Source organism: Simochromis diagramma, unplaced genomic scaffold (genome assembly GCF_900408965.1).
Source record: "Simochromis diagramma unplaced genomic scaffold, fSimDia1.1 OVJJ01000343.1, whole genome shotgun sequence".
NCBI lineage: Eukaryota > Metazoa > Chordata > Actinopteri > Cichliformes > Cichlidae > Simochromis > Simochromis diagramma.
In genome coordinates, this window is record NW_024386831.1 from 2,821,318 (window position 1) to 2,842,332 (window position 21,015).

Consider the following 21,015-nt stretch of genomic DNA (forward strand, 5'->3'; position numbering starts at 1 on the left):
ACGAAAACAGAACAAAAAAAAAGAAAAAAAAATCAACTGGCTGATTAAACACAGCAAAACCAAATGATTTCTTTTCACACTGTTTCCTACAATGATACTGGACTTTGAAGATGGGTCATGTTCTTACCAGTCACTGTTGGGGTCAAAGGTGTGACCCTCATTGGCACTGTGCTCATTACAGAAGAGAGCTGTTCTTGAACATTGGGAAGGTCAGTGAACTCAGATACAGATACAGCATGACTGGGCTCGCCAGTTATGGTCTGAAGTTCTCTGGGGTCAGAGCCTCGGGTTCCAATTGCAATGGTCAAGACACCCAGCTGTTTGAGAGCAGAGGCTGGTTCATCAATACTGTCAAATGATCTTCCACCAGTGATCAATATTAGGACCTGTGGAACTCCTGATGGCTGCCTGCTTCCGGCAGAGGCCGTGAAGACATTATCCCTCAAGTACCGGAGAGCTGCTCCAGTGTTGAGGGGTCGTCCGCCTTTGTGCCTCAAACCTCTGACACTGTCAAGGACCTCTCTTTTTGTGGTGTAAGTGTTCAGATAGAACTGGACGGCGGGATCGCTGCTGTACTGAACAACCGACACACGGTCTTTGCCATCATCCACACTGAGTGTGTCCACTTGTTTTTGGACAAAGTCTCTCATAGCTGGGAATCCACTTCTAGTACCATCAGATCCATCCAGCAAAAACACCACATCCCTTCCTGCTGGCTGTCTGACCACTAAGAGACATGAGATTTACCATATGTTTAACTTGGTCAATCAAATTTTTTGCAGCTAAAAAGCACCATGGTAAAATTGAACTCTTTCTTTACAACCACAACTATTTTATAAAAAACAAAGAACAAAAACGAAAACAAAACAAAAGAAAAACAAAACAATCCACTGGCTGATTAAACACAGCAAAACCAAATGATTTCTTTTCACGCTGTTTCCTACAATGATACTGGACTTTGAAGATGGGTCATGTTCTTACCAGTCACTGTTGGGGTCAAAGGTGTGACCCTCATTGGCACTGTGCTCATTACAGAAGAGAGCTGTTCTTGAACATTGGGAAGGTCAGTGAACTCAGATACAGATAGAGCATGACTGGGCTCGCCAGTTATGGTCTGAAGTTCTCTGGGGTCAGAGCCTCGGGTTCCAATTGCAATGGTCAAGACACCCAGCTGTTTGAGAGCAGAGGCTGGTTCATCAATACTGTCAAATGATCTTCCACCAGTGACCAATATTAGGACCTGTGGAACTCCTGAGGGCCGCCTGCTTCCGGCAGAGGCCGTGAAGACGTTATCCCTCAAGTACCGGAGAGCTGCTCCAGTGTTGAGGGGTCGTCCGCCTTTGTGCCTCAAACCTCTGACACTGTCAAGGACCTCTCTTTTTGTGGTGTACGTGTTCAGATAGAACTGGACGGCTGGATCGCTGCTGTACTGAACAACCGACACACGGTCTTTGCCATCATCCACACTGAGTGTGTCTACTTGTTTTTGGACAAAGTCTCTCATAGCTGGGAATCCACTTCTAGTACCATCAGATCCATCCAGCAAAAACACCACATCCCTTCCTGCTGGCTGTCTGACCACTAAGAGACATGAGATTTACCATATGTTTAACTTGGTCAATCAAATATTTTGCAGCTAATGAGAAACATCTTGAAATTGAACTCTTTCTTCGCAAGCACAACTATTTTGTAAAAAAAAAAACAATCCACTGGCTAACTGAACACAGCAAATCACATTTGGTTTCTTTTCACACTGTTTCCTACCATGATAATGGAGATTACAAAGGAGTCACGTTCTTACCGGTCACTGTTGGTGTCATGGGCGTGGCCCTCACTATCACTTTGCTCATTACAGAAGAGAGCTGTTCTTGGACACTGGGAAGGTCAGTGAATTCGGACACTGACAGAGCATAACTGGGCTCATATGATATTTTCTGCAGCTCTCTAGCATCTGAGGTCCTAGTTCCAATGCCAATCACATAAATGCCCTGCTGTTTGAGAGCTGAGGCCGGGCTATCTACATTGTCAAAAGACCTTCCCCCAGTTAGTAAGATCAATATCTGTGGGACACCCTGCAGGCGTCTACTTCCAGAGGAGTTTGTAAAGACGTTGTCTCTGACGTATTGGAGAGCTGCCCCAGTGTTTAGGGGTCTTCCTCCTCTGTGTCTAAGCCCTCTGACCGAGTCCACCACATCCTCCCTTGTGGTATATGTGTTCAGATAGAAATGGACCTCTGGTTCTCTGCTGTACTGGACCACAGAGACATGGTCTTTGTTTTCTCCCACATTGATTTTCTCCACCACTCTCTCTACAAAATCACGCATGGCAGGAAAGCCATTCCTTGTGCCATCAGAACCATCCAGAAGGAATACAATATCTTTTCTGTCACGTGAAGCTGAGAAAAGACAGTAGGACAAAACAATGAAAACCTTTCACAAAGCTTGTGAGATTATCTTTCACTGGCACACTAATATTTTAACAACACTAGCCTGGCCTACTTCTGTTTTAGAAAGACCACAGCATGCTACCAACTGGTGTGAAATGCACAAAAAACCTATACACACATCACATTCATTTATTTGCTTTTCCTCACTGTAGCTGAAATTGGTAACTTTTGGAGCCAGCAATAGGATGTGTATGACAACGTACCAATTACGGTTGGTAATTCTGGGGTGACTTCAAAAACTGCAGCTTCCACAGAGGACTCAAGTTGCTGTTGCACTTTGGGTAGGTCAGTAAGTTCAGACACAGATAGAGCATAACTGGGCTCGCCAGTTATGGTCTGAAGTTCTCTGGGGTCAGAGCCTCGGGTTCCAATTGCAATGGTCAAGACACCCAGCTGTTTGAGAGCAGAGGCTGGTTCATCAATACTGTCAAATGATCTTCCACCAGTGATCAATATTAGGACCTGTGGAACTCCTGAGGGCCGCCTGCTTCCGGCAGAGGCCGTGAAGACGTTATCCCTCAAGTACCGGAGAGCTGCTCCAGTGTTGAGGGGTCGTCCGCCTTTGTGCCTCAAACCTCTGACACTGTCAAGGACCTCTCTTTTTGTGGTGTACGTGTTCAGATAGAACTGGACGGCTGGATCGCTGCTGTACTGAACAACCGACACACGGTCTTTGCCATCATCCACACTGAGTGTGTCTACTTGTTTTTGGACAAGTCTCTCATAGCTGGGAATCCACTTCTAGTACCATCAGATCCATCCAGCAAAAACACCACATCCCTTCCTGCTGGCTGTCTGACCACTAAGAGACATGAGATTTACCATATGTTTAACTTGGTCAATCAAATATTTTGCAGCTAAAGAGAAACATCTTGAAATTGAACTCTTTCTTCGCAAGCACAACTATTTTGTAAAAAAAAAAACAATCCACTGGCTAACTGAACACAGCAAATCACATTTGGTTTCTTTTCACACTGTTTCCTACCATGATAATGGAGATTACAAAGGAGTCACGTTCTTACCGGTCACTGTTGGTGTCATGGGCGTGGCCCTCACTATCACTTTGCTCATTACAGAAGAGAGCTGTTCTTGGACACTGGGAAGGTCAGTGAATTCGGACACAGATAGAGCATGACTGGGCTCATATGATATGGTCTGAAGTTCTCTGGGGTCAGAGCCTCGGGTTCCAATTGCAATGGTCAAGACACCCAGCTGTTTGAGAGCAGAGGCTGGTTCATCAATACTGTCAAATGATCTTCCACCAGTGATTAATATTAGGACCTGTGGAACTCCTGAGGGCCGCCTGCTTCCGGCAGAGGCCGTGAAGACGTTATCCCTCAAGTACTGGAGAGCTGCTCCAGTGTTGAGGGGTCGTCCGCCTTTGTGCCTCAAACCTCTGACACTGTCAAGGACCTCTCTTTTTGTGGTGTACGTGTTCAGATAGAACTGGACGGCTGGATCGCTGCTGTACTGAACAACCGACACACGGTCTTTGCCATCATCCACACTGAGTGTGTCCACTTGTTTTTGGACAAAGTCTCTCATAGCTGGGAATCCACTTCTAGTAGCATCAGATCCATCCAGCAAAAACACCACATCCCTTCCTGCTGGCTGTCTGACCACTAAGAGACATGAGATTTACCATATGTTTAACTTGGTCAATCAAATATTTTGCAGCTAAAAAGCACCATGGTAAAATTGAACTCTTTCTTTACAACAACAACTATTTTATAAAAAACAAAAAACGAAAACCGAACAAAAAAAAAGCAAAAAAATCCACTGGCTGATTAAACACAGCAAAACCAAATGATTTCTTTTCACACTGTTTCCTACAATGATACTGGACTTTGAAGATGGGTCATGTTCTTACCAGTCACTGTTGGGGTCAAAGGTGTGACCCTCATTGGCACTGTGCTCATTACAGAAGAGAGCTGTTCTTGAACATTGGGAAGGTCAGTGAACTCAGACACAGATAGAGCATGACTGGGCTCGCCAGTTATGGTCTGAAGTTCTCTGGGGTCAGAGCCTCGGGTTCCAATTGCAATGGTCAAGACACCCAGCTGTTTGAGAGCAGAGGCTGGTTCATCAATACTGTCAAATGATCTTCCACCAGTGATCAATATTAGGACCTGCGGAACTCCTGATGGCCGCCTGCTTCCGGCAGAGGCCGTGAAGACGTTATCCCTCAAGTACCGGAGAGCTGCTCCAGTGTTGAGGGGTCGTCCGCCTTTGTGCCTCAAGCCTCTGACACTGTCAAGGACCTCTCTTTTTGTGGTGTACGTGTTCAGATAGAACTGGACGGCTGGATCGCTGCTGTACTGAACAACCGACACACGGTCTTTGCCATCATCCACACTGAGTGTGTCTACTTGTTTTTGGACAAAGTCTCTCATAGCTGGGAATCCACTTCTAGTAGCATCAGATCCATCCAGCAAAAACACCACATCCCTTCCTGCTGGCTGTCTAACCACTAAGAGACATGAGATTTACCATATGTTTAACTTGGTCAATCAAATATTTTGCAGCTGATTAATTTTTACTCACCTCTAATTCACTTGAATAAAATGTACATATTAAAATTAACGTATTAAATTTGAGAAATCATTTAAATTCTTACCTCCCATTGTTTCCCCTTCAACTGCCATTTTAGTAAAGTGACTCTTCAAACTTTCCTGAATTCGAGGCAGATTTACAAAGTCTGGGACTGAGTATTTGAAATTTGGGTTTGATGAAATCATTTCCATCTCAGCTGAATTGGACATTCTTGATCCAATTGCAAATGTAGTGACACCTGCTGTTTTAAGCATACTTGCTGGTCCTCTTGGAGAATCTCTTGATCTTCCACCAGCCAATACAATAAGTATTTGTTTGACTCCTTCATGTTGTCGACTTCCAGCATTTGGAACAAAGACATTATCCTTCACAAATTGCAGTCCTGCCCCAATATACTGTGGCCTTCCACCTTTGGGTTTAAGACTTGTAATGTGCTTTAGGACATCAGCTTTTGTTTTGTAAGTATCCAGATTAAAGTTAAGTTCAGCATTGTTGCTATACTGCACAACTGCAACTTTATCTTTTCTTTGGTCCAGGTCAAAGCTCGCAACCATTTTGGCAACAAATTCACGTATGGCACTGAAACTCATCCTGACATCCTCAGATCCATCAATGAGAAATACAATATCTCGTTTTATGCTGGAGCTTGAACCTAAAAAAATTCATAATCATGTAAATGTGTAAATGTTGTTTCTAACCAATTCAACAGTCATCAAATTACTGTTGAAGACACTTCAGCATGAGGTTTACAAGGTTTGTATTTAAATAATATTAAATGAGATATTTGTTTAATCAAACTTCATATCATCAAATGTTATTTTCACTTACCCACATGAGGTGTGATAGTACTTTTGAGAGAGGATATGACAGACAGCAACTGCTCTCTCACATGAGGAAAGTCAGAAGTATTCTTTATAAAATACATTGCTGTAGGAGCTAATTGTTCCATCTCAAACCTATCAGCATTATTCACACCAATGCCAAAAAGAACAATTCCCACATTTCGGAGCCTTTCTAATGGACCTAAGATTTCATCATTTGAATTTCTTCCACTGAAGAGTATCAGTATCTGTGGGACTGCATGCAGTGCTCTGCTTCCAGATGAAGCAGTGAAGACATTATTTTTCACATAATCAAGGGCTACACCAATGTTCACAGTGGACCCTCCTTTCAGTTTCATGTTGTCCAAATGATTAATGATATCATCTTTCATTAAGTATTTGTTTAGAAGAAACTCAGTTGTGGGCTCTGTGCTGTACTGGATTAAAGCAACTTGTGCTTTTCTTGGCCCAATTTCTATTTGCTTGACAAACTCTCTGACAAATTCCAAAGTTTGTTGTTCACTTGGTTGCATATCATCAGATCCATCAAGAAGAAAAACAATATCAGCACTCTGGAATCCTGCTTCTGCTGTCACAGATGTATCTGAAATGGGTTATGAAATATTTTACAAAATTTACCTCTTACATATAACCTAAACGATAATCATGATATGCAATCATGTCCAGAAGGAAGCTATTATAAATTGTTGTTACTCTTACCAATAGTTGAAAATTCAGTTGTTTCTTTAGTGCCCCTCAACATGGCTTCCACTGATGGATCTAAGCTTTGTAGATTATTATAGTTTGTGACATAAAAATAATGTGCTGGTGTATAGGAGATAGTCTGCATTTCCAAAGTATCAGCATTCTCCGTTCCAATACTAAAGGTTTTGATGCCATTGTCTTTGAGTGATTGTGCTGGTCCTCTGACATCATCTCCAGATCTTCCACCACTAAAAACATACAGATACTGAGGGACCAAGTCTGCACGTCTGCCTCCAACTGAAGCAGAAAAGACGTTGTCTCTGACAAACTCCAGTGCTTTTCCAATGTTCAGTGGTCTTCCAAATTTATGTCTCATTGTTCTTATGGAATTGAGCACATCATTCTTGGAAGAATAAGAATTCAAGTAAAAATTAACAGTGGCATCACGACTGTACTGAACAACAGCCACTTGGTCTCTATCATTGCCCAAATTTAAACTTTCCACAGTTTTTTCAATAAAGCTTCGTATTTCTTCAAAACCATTCAGTGAGTCATATGATCCATCAATGAGAAACACTACATCATTTTTCTTAGAATCTGCAAAAAAAAAAAATGTAAACAGAATGTGACAATGACGGTTTCTGAAAATCCTCCAATCTCTCTTCTTTACTAGATAATGAAAACATTGATTCTTACCGAGACCTGCTGTGGGAGCAATTTGTTCTACATGGTGCAAAGCCTCTCTTATCAATGCCAACACATCTTCCTGAACACTAGGAAGTTGTCCATATTCAGCAACTGGGAGCGCGTACTTGGGTTCATGAGCTATTGTCTGTAGCTCTAGAGTGTCAGCATCAGATGTCCCAATTACAACTGAAATGGCACCAATTTGCTTCATCATTCTGGCTGGGGTTCTTATGTCATCTGCAGATCGTCCACCAATCAGTAGTATGAGTATCTGTGGAATTCCCTCCTGACGTCTACTACCAGACATAGGGGTATATACATGTTCCTTCAAGTACTGGAGAGCAGCTCCAATGTTGTGAGGATAACCCCCTTTGTGTCTCAGACCATTTACTGCTTTAAGAATATCATTCTTTGTTGAATAACGACTCAAGTTAAAATTAATCTCTGCAGTGTCACTGTACTGGACCACAGCCATGCGATCTTTGTTTATATCAACGTTTAGATGCTTTGTTATCCTCTTTACAAAGTCAATAATATCTGGGAATTTTTGCTGAGAATCATCAGAACCATCAAGCAAAAAAACAATGTCTCTTCCGTTGGGATCTGTAATCAAAGAGGAATTTGAACAAACTGGTTGATGATGACATTGAAAAATAAAATTGTTCTTGTAAATATGCATTTATCCTGCATACACAGCTTGTGCTTCAATTACAACTAATCAAGCAAAAGATTCTGTCAAGCAAAAGATTTGAGTGTGAAGGAGTTCATCATCTATCGTTCACCGAAAATAAGGGATTTCATGTCTGCAACAATCTGACAATCCATTAAGTTGCTCGCCCAGTGTAAGAGCTAACCATTACAACCTTACCGTGCGATGATGGTTTGATGGCAGGGTTTTTAATCTCCTTCATGGTAGAAATGATTAGTTGTTCAATATCTGATAGATTATTGATATCTGCTGCATGGAAAGAACGGTCTGATTTTTGTGCAATAGACTGAATCTCAAGGGTGTCTGCATGATCTATTCCAACCACAAAAGTTGTTACACCCATTTCATTCAAGTTTTCAGCAGCATTTCTGACATCATCACTGGAACGTCCACCAATTAAAAGAATCAAAATCTGGGGGACACCTTGCTGGTGCCTACTTCCAGAGGAAGCTGTTAAAACATTATCCTTGACATACTGCAGGGCTGCACCAGTATTGAGGGGTTCACCTCCTTTATGCCTCAACCTTCGCAAACTGTCAGCAACATCTTGCTTTGTGTTGTATGTATTTAGGAGAAAATCAACAGAAGGTTCTCTGCTGTACTGCACTACTGAAACACGATCTTTGTTTTTGTCCACACTGAGTGTCTCCATGATTCTTCCAACAAAGCCAAGAACAGCATTGAAGGTTTTCTGCATTTTATCAGAGGAATCCAGTAAAAACACAATATCACGTTGAATGGGTTCATTTTGACCTGCAGGAGCTTGACAGAAATGATGATGCTAAGTTAGAGTTAAGCATTATAAGACAGATAGACCATGAAAACATCAATAAAAAGCCTTACCTAAAGGACTTTGTGATTTTTGTCTTGGCTGCTGCCGAGGAACCCTTTTTAGAAGTGACACAAGTTGATCATTCATTCTCTCAATATCATCAAATTGAGTTATGGAGAAAGCATAGGAAGGGTCATGTGCAATCATTTGGAGCTCAAGTATGTTTGCATTACTGGTACCCACACAGAATGGAACAATTTTTTCCTGTTTTAGAGCAGCAGCAGCACTTGCAACATCATCTTGAGATCTTCCATCGCTCAGCAGAATCAATATCTGAGGGACACCTTGTTGATGCCGACTACCTGAGGACTCGGCAAAAGCATTTTTTCTTACATAGTCAAGAGCTACCCCAGTGTTGAGGGATATGCCTCCTTTATGGTTCAAACGTTGGATTGCACCGAGAACATCTTGTTTTGCCATGTAGGTGTTCAAATTGAAATGTGTCTGTGGATCTCCGCTATACTGAACCACAGAAATACGATCTCTGTTCTCATCAACTGTGAGTGTTTCTACCATTTGTTCCACAAAACTCCTTATTGCTGGGAAGTCACTTTGTGTATTATCCGATCCATCCAAAAGGAATACTATGTCTCTTTGAGGAGATTCTAATTCAGAGAAAGAATATGAAAACCTCGTTTAGCAGTCAAACATAAACATAAGCCAAAATGTACTGTAGTGCAATAATTAGCCATTATGTTGTTGGCAAATATATTAAAACTGGTAATGAAATTCAAAGAATTATTGTTTTAATCGATGTGTTAGATGCAACAATTTGTAGGAAAACTGGCTAACAAAGAAAAATATTGAGAAATTACAAGCTAAGTAGCATATTCATCTTTCACGCATGAAAGATAGATTAAAGCCAAACAAGTTCTTTTGTTCAAAAGAACATATTTTCAGTCAATGATGTGATTATCACTGGCTCAAGGGAGAGCTTAAGAAAAGAAAAAAAAGCTCTCTGGAGTACAAGAAAAAAAAAAAGGATGGCAGCCAACCAAGAAGCAAGTAACACGTAAGATGTGTCTGACCAGTGAAGAGAATTTAACAAATGTGAAACTGAATCAATGACATTCTTCAGAAAATAATTCAGTTTCATCACATTTGAAATTAAGAAAGACCAAATGAGCAAGAACAGAAACAGCGAGTCAGTTTAAATTTAAATTATATATTACATTTGTTTCTTACCTACAACAGTAGCAGGCTTAGCTGATATTTCTGTCTGGACAAATGCTACTAAATCTGGCTGAATGGACAAAATTTCAGCAAAGAAAGGCAAGTTGAAAACATATCTGGAGGAGAAGGCAATTTTTTGAAGTTCTTCTTGTCCAGCATTTTTCATTCCAATTGCAAAAGACATAACACCGATTTGCTTTAGTCCAAATGCAGCTCTGGAAACATCATCTTTGGATTTTCCTCCAGTCAGCAAAAAAAGAATCTGAGGAACTCCCTCCAGGTGTCTACTCCCAGATGAAGTTGTGAAAACATGGTCTTGCACAAACTGTAAAGCAGCTCCAGTATTGCGAGATTTCCCTCCTTTATGTCGAAGACTTCTTACAGCATAGATAATAGCTTTTTTGGATCTGTGAGTTATTAGGTTGAAGTAAATTGAGGCATCATCACTATACAGTATAACGCCCACTCGAACCTTATCTTCACCAACGTCCAACTCTTCAACCATTCTTCTGACGAACTCTCGAATAGCTGGGAGACCATTTCTGGAGTCATCTGACCCATCAAGGAGAAACACTATGTCCCTCCGTGTGTCAACTAGATGATACAAGGATGGATAGAAGATTTGCGAATTACGCATTTGAGATGTTCTAACAGTCATGCATATTTATTAGCATGAGCAAGTCAAGCTCAGTGAAAAAACTGAGCTGTAAAGACGTGAGCCATTGCTCTGAAAAGTGGGAAAAAAAACATCTTTTTACCAAAAAAGATGTATAAGACAATTGAATGACTGATCTTCCAAGTGACTTCAAAGTAGTAAGTGAAATGGACAGTTGGAAAGAAAAGATAAAACCAAAAAACACACCAAAATTTATTTCTTTTTCAGCTAGAATAGGCTTTTTAGTGAGAACAATCATGAATTTTACACAATAGAAATGGCTTAAATAATGGGGTGAATAATTACCAAAATCACCAAATAAAATCTTATCAATCATTCGAGTTTAGGGATATGTTAGTTTTATGAGAAAATGCAACGGTGCTAAGGAGTAAAACTTGTCCTGATGAAATAATATTAGCTTATACACTGACATGACAGCTTTATCTTGAGTGTCTTTGTGTCTGTTCAGTGAAATAATAAGTTGTGACTGGACTGAGGGTAATTCAGAAACCTTATATGTGAAACTAGGTTTGAGCGCAATCATTTCCAACTCTGATATTTTGGCATCTCTCACTCCAAAATGTTATGTAAAATGTAATGTTCTTTAAGAGGAAAAGCTGGGCTTCTCGCATTATCAGTGGACAGTTTGCCACTTAATTAAAATCTGGATGATTCCTTTTTAGTCTTCTGCTACCCATGGAGGAAGTAAAGACACTATGCATCACAAACTGAAGAGCTGCACCAATATTATGGCATGTCCCTCATTTGTGCCTTAAAATGTCTATCGCATTTAAATTGTAATTCTTTGTCTTGTGAGAATTTAGATAAAAGCTAACCTGAGTGTTATCTGCAAACTGAACCACAGACAGTCTGTCTTGGTTCTCACTGATATAAAGGTTCTCTGCTATGTTTTTAACAAAGTGTTTAATGTCTGTCAATCCATTTCCAGTGTTATCAGTGCCATCAAATAGGAACACAATATTTATTTTTACAGCATCACCTTGTGTTAAGACAACAATAAGAATCTAATTAAGATTAAAATGGGGTTAACATAAGTTAGATGAGATATAAACCACCAAAAATTGCAGATTTTGTGAGTTCCGGACACCCGAAAAAAAATAATCTTACCTTGCTGTAGGACGACCTCTAACTCTTCCCTTGGTAGGCTCACATAATTATTCAGTCTTTGCGGTATGGTGCTGAGCTCACTGAATTCCTTAACGTTGAAGGCAAAAGAAGGGTTGTGCGAGATGGCCTCAATCTGCTTTGGGTCTGCGTCCTTGACACCAACACCAAACGGTACAACTCCATCTGTCTTCAGTGCTCCAGCGGGTTCCCTTACATTATCCGTAGATCGGCCTCCAGTCAAAACAATCAGAAACTGAGGGACATTTTGTGGAGCACGACCACCATAACTGCCAGACAGGATGGTGTCTTTCATGAATCTCAGAGCAGATCCTGTGTTTAAACTACGTCCACCAGTCACTCTGAGTCCTTGGACAGCTCTTATCACTTCATCTTTGGTTTTATAAGTGTTAAGGTAAAAACTTGGAGTTGGCCTTTCACTGTGTTGAACCACTGAAACTCGTACCTTGTCATCTCCAATGTCAAGTGGTTCGATTACTTTAATGATAAAATCCTTTATGTAGGCAAAATCTGCTTGAACTCGATCTGTGCCATCAATGAGGAAAGCAACATCTCTTTCACCTCCAACAACTGAAGGAAAAAAATACAATACACATTTATTTATGTTTTGCCAGATATACAGTTGATCATATTTTTATTAGACAAAGAAAACAGAAATTCCAAACTAACCAGTTTCCTCTTGGAATACTGCCACGTCGGTATCGCCAACCACTGTTACCAACTCTGGCATGATTTGTTCAGCAAGGCCTGGTAAACCAGAGAAGCTTCTTGCATGGAAAGCCAAAGTTGGAACAAAGGCAACACTCTGGAGTAGGGCCTCATCTGCTTGTCCAGAACTGACGGTGAAAGTCAAAACACCAGCCAGAGCCAACCTGTCAGCCACAGATTTAACCTGATCTTGGGGTGGACCACCTGTGATCAGAACCAACACCTGCTGGACTCCTTGCCTTCTGCGTGACCCCCTTGATGAGTGAAACATGTTGTCCAGGGCATAATTCATGGCAGCTCCTGTATTCACAGCTGAGCCTCCGGTCAGCCTGAGTTGAGAGATTTTTTCTACAACCTCTTCCCTGGTCCTGTAGTTGCTCAGGTAAAATTCTATTTTTGGACGGTCAGCAAACTGCAGGAGACCAACCTGGACCCTGTCAGGACCTACATCAAGTTGGTTGATCGTATTGATCATAAAGTCTCTCACATAGGGCAAATTACTGCTTCCAACATAGTTTGAGCCATCCACAAGAAAGACAATGTCTCTGACCATTTTTGTGGTCTCCACTATGGTTTCCTCCGTCACTGAAGAAAAGCACAAAAAATGTATTAATTACTCTCTGTGTAATGCCATGAACATGTGCTTTCAGTAATAGTGACGCATTGACTGTTGCAACATTTCTCTCTGTGCAAATGAAGAATTTAACATGTAAAGTGCCCAATATTTATTACTTCAATTTGTATTTTTTTTAACAATTATTTACAAATATAACTGTGAAGAATATTTCAAACCACAAAGACGTAGTACCAAAGTAGAAAAAAAAATGCCAACTAAACACTAAAAATGTCACTAACACAACTACTTACTCAGGATCAATTTATATTTTTCAGCTGGCATGAAACTGGCTCTTGTGTTTATACTCCACACAAATCACAGAATTGTCCTAGTTTTCAATTTTGAATGGAAACTTTTGCTTTAGTTGTTTTTCCACGTATTTATTCAAAGTTTTCCTTATCTATCACATTTATCAAAAGTTCATTTTAGTCCTAGGTTTCCTTTTCTAATTATCCTGAATTTCACTGAAAGACAAATCATTACTGACCACTTGAAATGAAAGCAACCAGACTTGTTTTTGATTTCTTAAACTGGACTGGACTGTGACATTAAGAACCAACTCTTTGATCGACACGGTGGCTCACATAGAGTGGGTTAACGACTATCAGTAACAATTCCAAGGGGATAACCCCACCATGGGTTAAATACCTCGGGCTCGCCACAGTTTTTTGACCTGAAAAAGACCCTTGGGTGAGATCGAAATTTCTTCACAAACCAAAGGGTGTCCTGTTGCCTTCATTTCAAGCACTTAGGGGCTCAACAACCTATATAGATGTAGCATTACCTGTTGTGGTGGGTACTCCTCCAGCTAAAGTAGAAAGAGCACTTATCATTTTCTCTTTCTTGGTTTTAATCAGTGGTCGCATATCCTTGTCGTAGAACACAGCATCGTCACTAATGGCAATCTGCTTCAGCTGCTGCTCATCAGCTGCCTTTGCGCCTGCAGCCAGGGTCAACACACCTAGTTCCCTCAGGGCACTTGCAGGTTCTTCCACGCTGTCACCGGATCTTTTGCTGGTTAACAACATTACAAGCTGGGGTACACCCTGCTGAATACGGCTGCCCTTCTCTGGCTGCAACATTCTTTCCCGGACAAAGTTCAAGGCTGCTCCGATGTTGACTACCTGTGCTGGTCTTGGTTTGATAGTACTCAAAGCAGAAATGATTTTCTCCTTGGTGTCATGGGTGTTGAGATCCATCTCAACTCTCGGGGAACCAGAAAACAGTGCAATACCCACTTGAACTTGATCTGGACCAATTGGCATGCTTTCCACAAACTCTCTGATGAAACTCCGCACATTGTTAATGTTTGCTGGTCCCATTGTACCGTCAATAAGGAAAATGATGTCTCGATTTCCAACTGTTTTTGACTGAATAACTGGAAAAAGAAACAACAAAGAACATTACAGTTAGGAGGGAATATTAGATGCTATAATAATTGGTCTATAAGACTAAGTTTTTGGCTGACAAAACTCTGAAAATATATTCTGTTAATAAATGTATATTTTGTATTTGCATTAAATTATTTGGCATGAGGGTAAAGTATTACTGACATGGAAAAAAGTAGGACAAATTCAGATGCCTTCTAATAGACATCAATTACAATTTACAAAATGTTAGAAATGTTGTAACTGCTATAGATCAAGTGATAAAGTGATTTATTTTATTTCCTGAAACCCATATATTTTTATATTTTTACAAAGTACAGCTAGTGTGCATGCTCCTTTGAAAATAAGTTAAATACGCTAAAACTATCAGATTTTAAAAATCAATTTAAACTGCATAAATAATACAAATGCACAAAGCTCTTTCTGTTAACTGATTTAACTAAGATGATCTTATAATTTAAAAAAGGAATTCGATTATCTGCTAAAAGTTTAAATTCTGCATTTAATTACAATGATTACAACCTATCAGATACTGAAACTGAGAAATTTGTTTATTGAAAAATACATTATCATTTTGATTTTCTTTTTTCCAGAATCACTCTGGGAATAGAAGTTGCATCAAATGATTATAAAATAGCATCCCAGAGAGTTAGAGACATTCACTGCTCAGTGATAAACACTTCCACAATTTGAGAATACAATTTCTGAATACAAAATTGAAGAAATAATAAACAATAAAATTTGGATTTCAAAATCTACAGGTATTAAATATTACATATTAAAATATTCTGAGAATCCAAAGACATTTTGTGTAAAAAGGTTGAGGGCCAAAATCACAATGGAACAGTGGATTACCTTTGTAGTGAAAAATAACTGCTGATAAGACTTGTGAAAAGTTTTAAACACATTAAAATCTTACTATTTGCCCATACATTGTTGCCTCTTACATTGAATCTTTTTAATGAGAACATATTTTCCAGCAACATAGCTTTGTAGTAAAAGAGCTTAGATGCTAAACTGGCCTTCCTGCAGTCCAGACCTGTACTCAATTGAAAACATTTGGAACATTATGAAATAAAACAATTACAGAAAAGGCCACTGCTGAGCAGATAAAATTATTTACCAATCTTGAATTCACAAAAACTGACCTACAAGACAAGCTAAACATATATACAATTAATTCCAAAAATGTTCTCAGTTTCAACATTTGATATGCTGTTTTTATAATGATTTCTTCTTATTGACATCATATTCCAACTTTTATGGAAACACAAGCACCAGACCTACATACAAATATCTTTTTCTTATTAGGCTGTCTGGTACTAATGACATCTTTATCTTCATCAAACATTTATGTAAGTTAACCCTCTCAGGCTCAAATTAAGTTTTTTGTTGCTAATGCACAACCAAGTCCTGCAGTGGTACTTCTGAGTAAAAAAAAAACCTCATAAAATATGTATGTGGGGTAATCAGGTTGTTAGTTTTTAACTGTTGCAAATCGGCAATGTCTGCCTTGAGAGGGTTAATGGAATGGAGTCAAATTTCAAATATTTTTAAAATGGTAATAAGACTTCTAAGTGTTACCACTTCTGTTATAAACTTAAAATTAGGGATATAGAAACTAACCTACCATGTGCACTATAACATATCAATTGAATTATGAAGTCCCCTTCCACAACCGTAATGCCCCGCCAGGGTTTACTGAGAAGTTACATACCTTCTGTGAACTCATTCTGAACTATAATAGTGCGCTGGATCACCCCGTTAATGAGTGGAAGCAGTTGGTCACCAATGTTTGCAACTTCTCTGACATCAGAGGCTGACTGGACAAAACTTATATCTGTAGCAATTGTTTCCAGATCTGCAGTGGCAGTGTCACCAATCGCCACGCCGAATGTGATAACACTGGCCCTCTTAAGAGCTCGGTCACCAGCACCAGTATCATCAGTGGATGGCCCAGCAGTGATAACCACCAACATCTGGGGCACACCCTCGTCAGCCCTGCCCCCAGATGTTTCACTTAAAAGGCTCTCGGCCACTTCCTCCAAGGCAGCCCCCAGGTTAGATTCATCGCCCTCTGTGTAGGTGAGGGCTTTCACAGCATCCAGGACTGATGATTTGCTGTAAAAGCTATTTAGATAGAACTTTATCTCTGGGCTGCTGTTGTACAGGACCAAGGCCACCCGAACAGTGTCCCTGCCCACATCAAGGCGCTCAATGATTCTCAAAACCAATTCACGCACATAGGGGAAGTTTGCTGCTCCAATGTTCTGTGATCCATCAATTAACAGTACTAGGTCAGCTGTGTCTTGTGCTTTAAGGAGAGAGAGAGAAAACAAAACAAAATGGAACTTGTGAAAGCGTTAAATAAGTGAATCTGAGACAGAGACATAAATCAAAGAACTCGTGCTAGCTGTGTCATTCAGTGAATAAATCAACAACACTGCAAAACATCATACTGCATGTTGGCTGAACCAAGGAGATTTCCTAAAGTCCTGTAATTTGTCGATTACTTTGCTCCATAGATTTTGTTTTTACTTGAATTCAATTCTAATTACAGTAACACTAGAATGTATGTACAGAAAACATTTGCTTATCTACATGTCTTCTGAACAAAAATACATTTTTCTATATGTTTTGAGACAATGTTAGGTCTTAGAGTTGGATGTATCTCACAGTTTTCTATGGGAATAAATTGTGACAGAACATGATCTGCTATTTAAAATCTGGAGCATCTAGGAACATAAAGAACTAAAAGAAAATCTGCAGATGGGCATAATGCATTAGGAATTTCCATTCTAGAGGAAAACAAATAATTAAATATATAAATAGATATAATCTTTTATGATATTTAATATTTAAAAAATAATCTAATATGCCCATTTGTATGAGCTCCGCTGAGTTCAACCACTCCATGCAGACTCTTGTTACAGACCTCAGATGACGTGACCAGTCATGACCCTGTGAACCATCCTTGGTGCCTGCATATTTGCAGTCATTGAGACGTATGATTTTGTTTAAAAAGAGCAAAACCACATATAATGGCAATGCTTCATTTGAAATGAACATGTACCCTTTGGATATTTGAGTATCTTAAATTACCATTCTTCACTACCGTTCGCCTTTCTTATGTCATTAAATTACGACAGCAAATAGATTAGGCTATTTAAAGATAAAAACATTCTCAAAGTGCTTCTACAGGTCAAGGATGTCTCCAGACAGGTTCATCACTGTTTCAAAAACAGAATATTGCACATATTTTACACAGATAGTCATTGTGATTGAAAAAAGACAAACACACATGTGCAAGGACACATAAGCAGTGGTGCATGGTTAGCTATTGTTAAAAGCTCACAGTTTGATTTTCGGGGGCTTTAAAAGCTTTTAAAGTGTCCCAGAGACCTTGTTATCTTCCAAAGGTTTTAGAAGAGGACACTGGGGAAGATCTGATCTTCTGAAAATGGCGTGTTGAATTATGACAGAAGCCATTTCAGCCTCCATCAGAGACCTACCTTTTGCAAAAGTACCAGGTACAACACCTAATGCAGTAAAGTGAACACATGCAAATCGTACTGTGATCTTTGAAGCATTAGAGGTATATTACATGTTGAAAGACAAATCAAAAAAGTGGTGTTAATGTTGCAGGTGAACAGTGGAAGGTTACTGTGGTTAAAAAAATCGTTATGTTAATTATAAAAAGGTCCAGTCACAGCCGCATGTGCAGCAGCTTCTTTCTGCACATGTAGACATTAGTATGGTAGTGACGCTGGTCCCATTTCATTACCTGTCCCTCCTCCAGCCACAGGGGCCTCATTTGCCACAGGAAACCCCCCTGACTGGGTCACTGCATCACAAAGTCCCACAACTAAATCTTGAATTATACTCTGTAAGGCTGGGAAAGTGTCTACACTGAAAACGTGAGTGCTTTGAGGTTGGCTAGCCATCTCCCTGAGCTCCCAGTCCACTGCATCCTGAACTCCAACTGCAAACATCTCCACGCCTGCCATCCGCAGCACTTGAGCTGGCTCGGCAACATCATCCTGCGAGCGGCCGTCTGTTAGCACCACCACCACCTGGGCGACTCCGTCAGCAGCACGGCTGCCCGAAGCAGCAGTCAAATGTGTATGTATCAGAAAATCCAAACCCAAGCCAGTCCGCGTGCCCCCACCACAGTAAGACATAGCCTTGATGTGTGCCAGGACTCCCTGTGCAGTTTTGTAGCTGTTGAGCTGGAACTCAGTGTGAGGCCTGCTATTGTACTGTACAAGGGCAAATTTAAACCTTTCTCCTCCGACCTGGTGCAGAGATTGTATCAAGGTGTACAGAAAGTGTCTGACATGCTCAAAGTTCTCTTGACCCATACTCCATGATGAATCCACTAGAAAGTACATATCAGCTGCCAAACCTTGTGCACAATCTTCCAAAGGGAGTGTTGGGAGGACAAAAGTAAAGACCAGTGAAAAGATGCTAACAAAGTGCACAATATAAATGTACTTCAGTTTGATAGCATCAGTCTGTTTATGTATGTTTATTGTGTCAAATGTATCAGACTTACTCTACTATAGTATCTCTTGAGGTTTTATATTCTAAGTTTTATGTCCCATTTTGAGGTTAACTGTTTGCATTCAGTCTTGAAAGCATAATACATGTAAAAGTAAGAAATGCAAATACAGTTTTATAATCCCTTTGCTTGCATTTGATATTTAAACACTTGCATATTGAGACCCGGTTCTATCATCTGTAAAATGAGTGCTGCTGCTGACTGCAATGAGATTAAATTAGTTAAACTTACCTTCATCTTCCTGGGCATCGAGTTTAGGAAGAAGTCCTGCAAGCAGGACGACCAGAAGAGCACATAGCGGTAGCAAATGATGACTCCTCATCTTCAGAAGAAACTAAGAGGGCACCTGTGAAACCAGAATTAGCGAAATATGAGCTATAAAGCATGAATATAAAGTTTATTAACCATAACCATAAAAGAGGTTTTGACACATGGTCAGTGGGCACAGGTGACTCTAGGCAGTGACTGTTAGCTAGGCTTTAACTCAGCAAATTCATGTACCTGAACTGGACCTCTGGTGGTGCTTTTCTAGAATGTTGACAAATAATATGCTTTAGTGTTCAATTAATTGCACTAATAGCTGGTTCAAAATATCTGTGTTCCAATTTTGGTGTGTGGAATGCTGTGTGTGGGAGATGCACCCATTGCACTAGCTGAATGTAGCCTAAAATGTGGTCATGTTGCCTCTTTAATTTCCCCATTCCAAAGCTATCTTTCCAAGGGAATAACACTGCGATGAGTTATTTTCATTGCACTGTGCGTACATTTTTGCGTGTACTGATGTACATTCATGACAACCTATTTCCACAGTAAGTGAAGGAGCTACAGCATGTGCCGGAGTGGAGAGGGATGATGATCAAAACCACCTGTGAAAACTACCATCCAGTGTGCCTTAGCAATTAACTCTGCCTGGCAGGGACTCAGTTTTCCAGCTCACAAAAATAATGTGCTCTTAAAAGCGGTATTAGACTGGAAACTCCGGTTTCACAGAGGATGTGCTTTTTTTTCTACTTAGTTAGATTTTCCTTCATTATGATGAGCGGTAACATCACAGGAAATGAAAGAGAGGTCACACATGGTTCACTTAGGACCTTATGAGACCTAAGCGCAAAGAAAGGTCTCAACCCATCAAGAGCCTGAAAAGACAGATCTACAGGTACAGGCAAAACACACACACACACACACAGTGGAGGACTTGTCTTTGACATGATTCATTCCCATAACCATCATAACCCATAAATCCCAGCCCACAACTCATTCAAAGCCCTTCGTGAACAGAGAAGTCTGTACAGCTTTTCAAGATCCAAGAGCATAAAAGCAAAGTGCAAAAATCGTATCTAAGAAGAAGCTGACAGAGCGGAAATAAACATATGCTTGTAACATCTGCATGACTCACCACTCAAGAAGCATTTCAACTCAAGGATGTGAATGCAAAAACAAAAAGGTTAATACTTACGAATAAAATGGCACACATGGCCTTTGACCAATAAATTCTTCTTCATTAAGGTAATGATGGATATTAAACCAAACCCAGAACTGTCTTTTTAATAGCCCCAGAGCCTGTTAGGAAAAGCGCTAAAAGCTCAGCACTCGGTGGTTAGGTGTGAGAAAAGTCACATTTTGGATCATAAAGGGTTTATGGTAGATGTCTTTAGTTTATAAAAAGGGGAGGTCTTTTTCATGTCAACAAAGTTTGTATTTTCCAGTGCACAAAACGCAAGCTAAATAAACAGACTATTCACCTCTGGTGGAGAATGCAGATATAGCACCTTTTATAATAAAGTAATATATATCTAATTTCTCAAGGGATTGTTTGACCTTGATCCTGTGGTCTTTGTCAAAAAATCTAATTTTGAATGAGCACCCTCAATATCAGGGCCATTTTTTACAGTATTTTACGTTTTCTTGTTCTTTTTTGTTTGTTTGTTTTAGTCAGCTGGAACTTGGCTAATGCCATATTTTATTGTTAGCTTATTTTTATTGTGCGAGCCAGCATATAGCTGCCTTGTTGAAGT

At 40.0% G+C, this 21,015-nt stretch overlaps 3 protein-coding genes across 3 annotated transcripts in view; all 3 read right to left on the reverse strand.

Moving 5' to 3' along the window:
* Positions 1–2,643, reverse strand: part of col6a3 (collagen, type VI, alpha 3) — a 28,268-nt gene extending 25,625 nt beyond the window's left edge. The window contains exons 1-3 of the mRNA XM_040027452.1: positions 1,802–2,643; positions 982–1,581; positions 128–727 (exon numbers count right to left, since the gene is read on the reverse strand). Coding sequence (XP_039883386.1) covers positions 128–727; positions 982–1,581; positions 1,802–2,324 — 1,723 coding nt within the window. The 5' untranslated portion in view covers positions 2,325–2,643. The remainder of the gene's footprint in view (positions 1–127; positions 728–981; positions 1,582–1,801) is intronic.
* LOC120731361 (collagen alpha-3(VI) chain-like) lies at positions 2,506–4,928 on the reverse strand. The gene is made up of 4 exons (XM_040028373.1): positions 4,317–4,928; positions 3,469–4,068; positions 2,650–3,144; positions 2,506–2,531 (listed from the first exon to the last, which is right to left on the reverse strand). The coding sequence occupies exons 1-4, from the start codon at positions 4,837–4,839 to the stop codon at positions 2,506–2,508; spliced, it is 1,644 nt and encodes a 547-aa protein (XP_039884307.1). The 5' UTR covers positions 4,840–4,928.
* Positions 4,929–8,764: 3,836 nt separating this feature from the next.
* LOC120731362 (collagen alpha-3(VI) chain) lies at positions 8,765–19,289 on the reverse strand. Its single transcript, XM_040028374.1, has 9 exons — positions 19,284–19,289; positions 18,224–18,431; positions 16,157–16,753; positions 13,836–14,429; positions 12,397–13,020; positions 11,710–12,297; positions 9,939–10,520; positions 8,981–9,358; positions 8,765–8,808 (listed from the first exon to the last, which is right to left on the reverse strand). The coding sequence occupies exons 2-9, from the start codon at positions 18,429–18,431 to the stop codon at positions 8,765–8,767; spliced, it is 3,615 nt and encodes a 1,204-aa protein (XP_039884308.1). The 5' UTR covers positions 19,284–19,289.
* Positions 19,290–21,015: the final 1,726 nt, after the last annotated feature.

What these genes read in the sequence shown, in the direction of transcription:
- LOC120731361 (XM_040028373.1), bottom strand. Translation starts at nt 4,839, where the DNA reads ATGAGAGACTTTGTCCAAAAACAAGTAGACACACTCAGTGTGGATGAT. An exon ending in CATGACACCAACAGTGACCG is followed by an intron (nt 3,145 to 3,468) that starts GTAAGAACGTGA and finishes AAAAACAAGTAG; the next exon opens with ACACACTCAGTGTGGATGAT. An exon ending in AGAATTACCAACCGTAATTG is followed by an intron (nt 2,532 to 2,649) that starts GTACGTTGTCAT and finishes ATTTCACACCAG; the next exon opens with TTGGTAGCATGCTGTGGTCT.
- LOC120731362 (XM_040028374.1), bottom strand. Translation starts at nt 18,431, where the DNA reads ATGTTTGCAGTTGGAGTTCAGGATGCAGTGGACTGGGAGCTCAGGGAG. An exon ending in TGTGGCTGGAGGAGGGACAG is followed by an intron (nt 16,754 to 18,223) that starts GTAATGAAATGG and finishes CTCTCCTTAAAG; the next exon opens with CACAAGACACAGCTGACCTA. An exon ending in AGTATTCCAAGAGGAAACTG is followed by an intron (nt 12,298 to 12,396) that starts GTTAGTTTGGAA and finishes TTTTTCCTTCAG; the next exon opens with TTGTTGGAGGTGAAAGAGAT.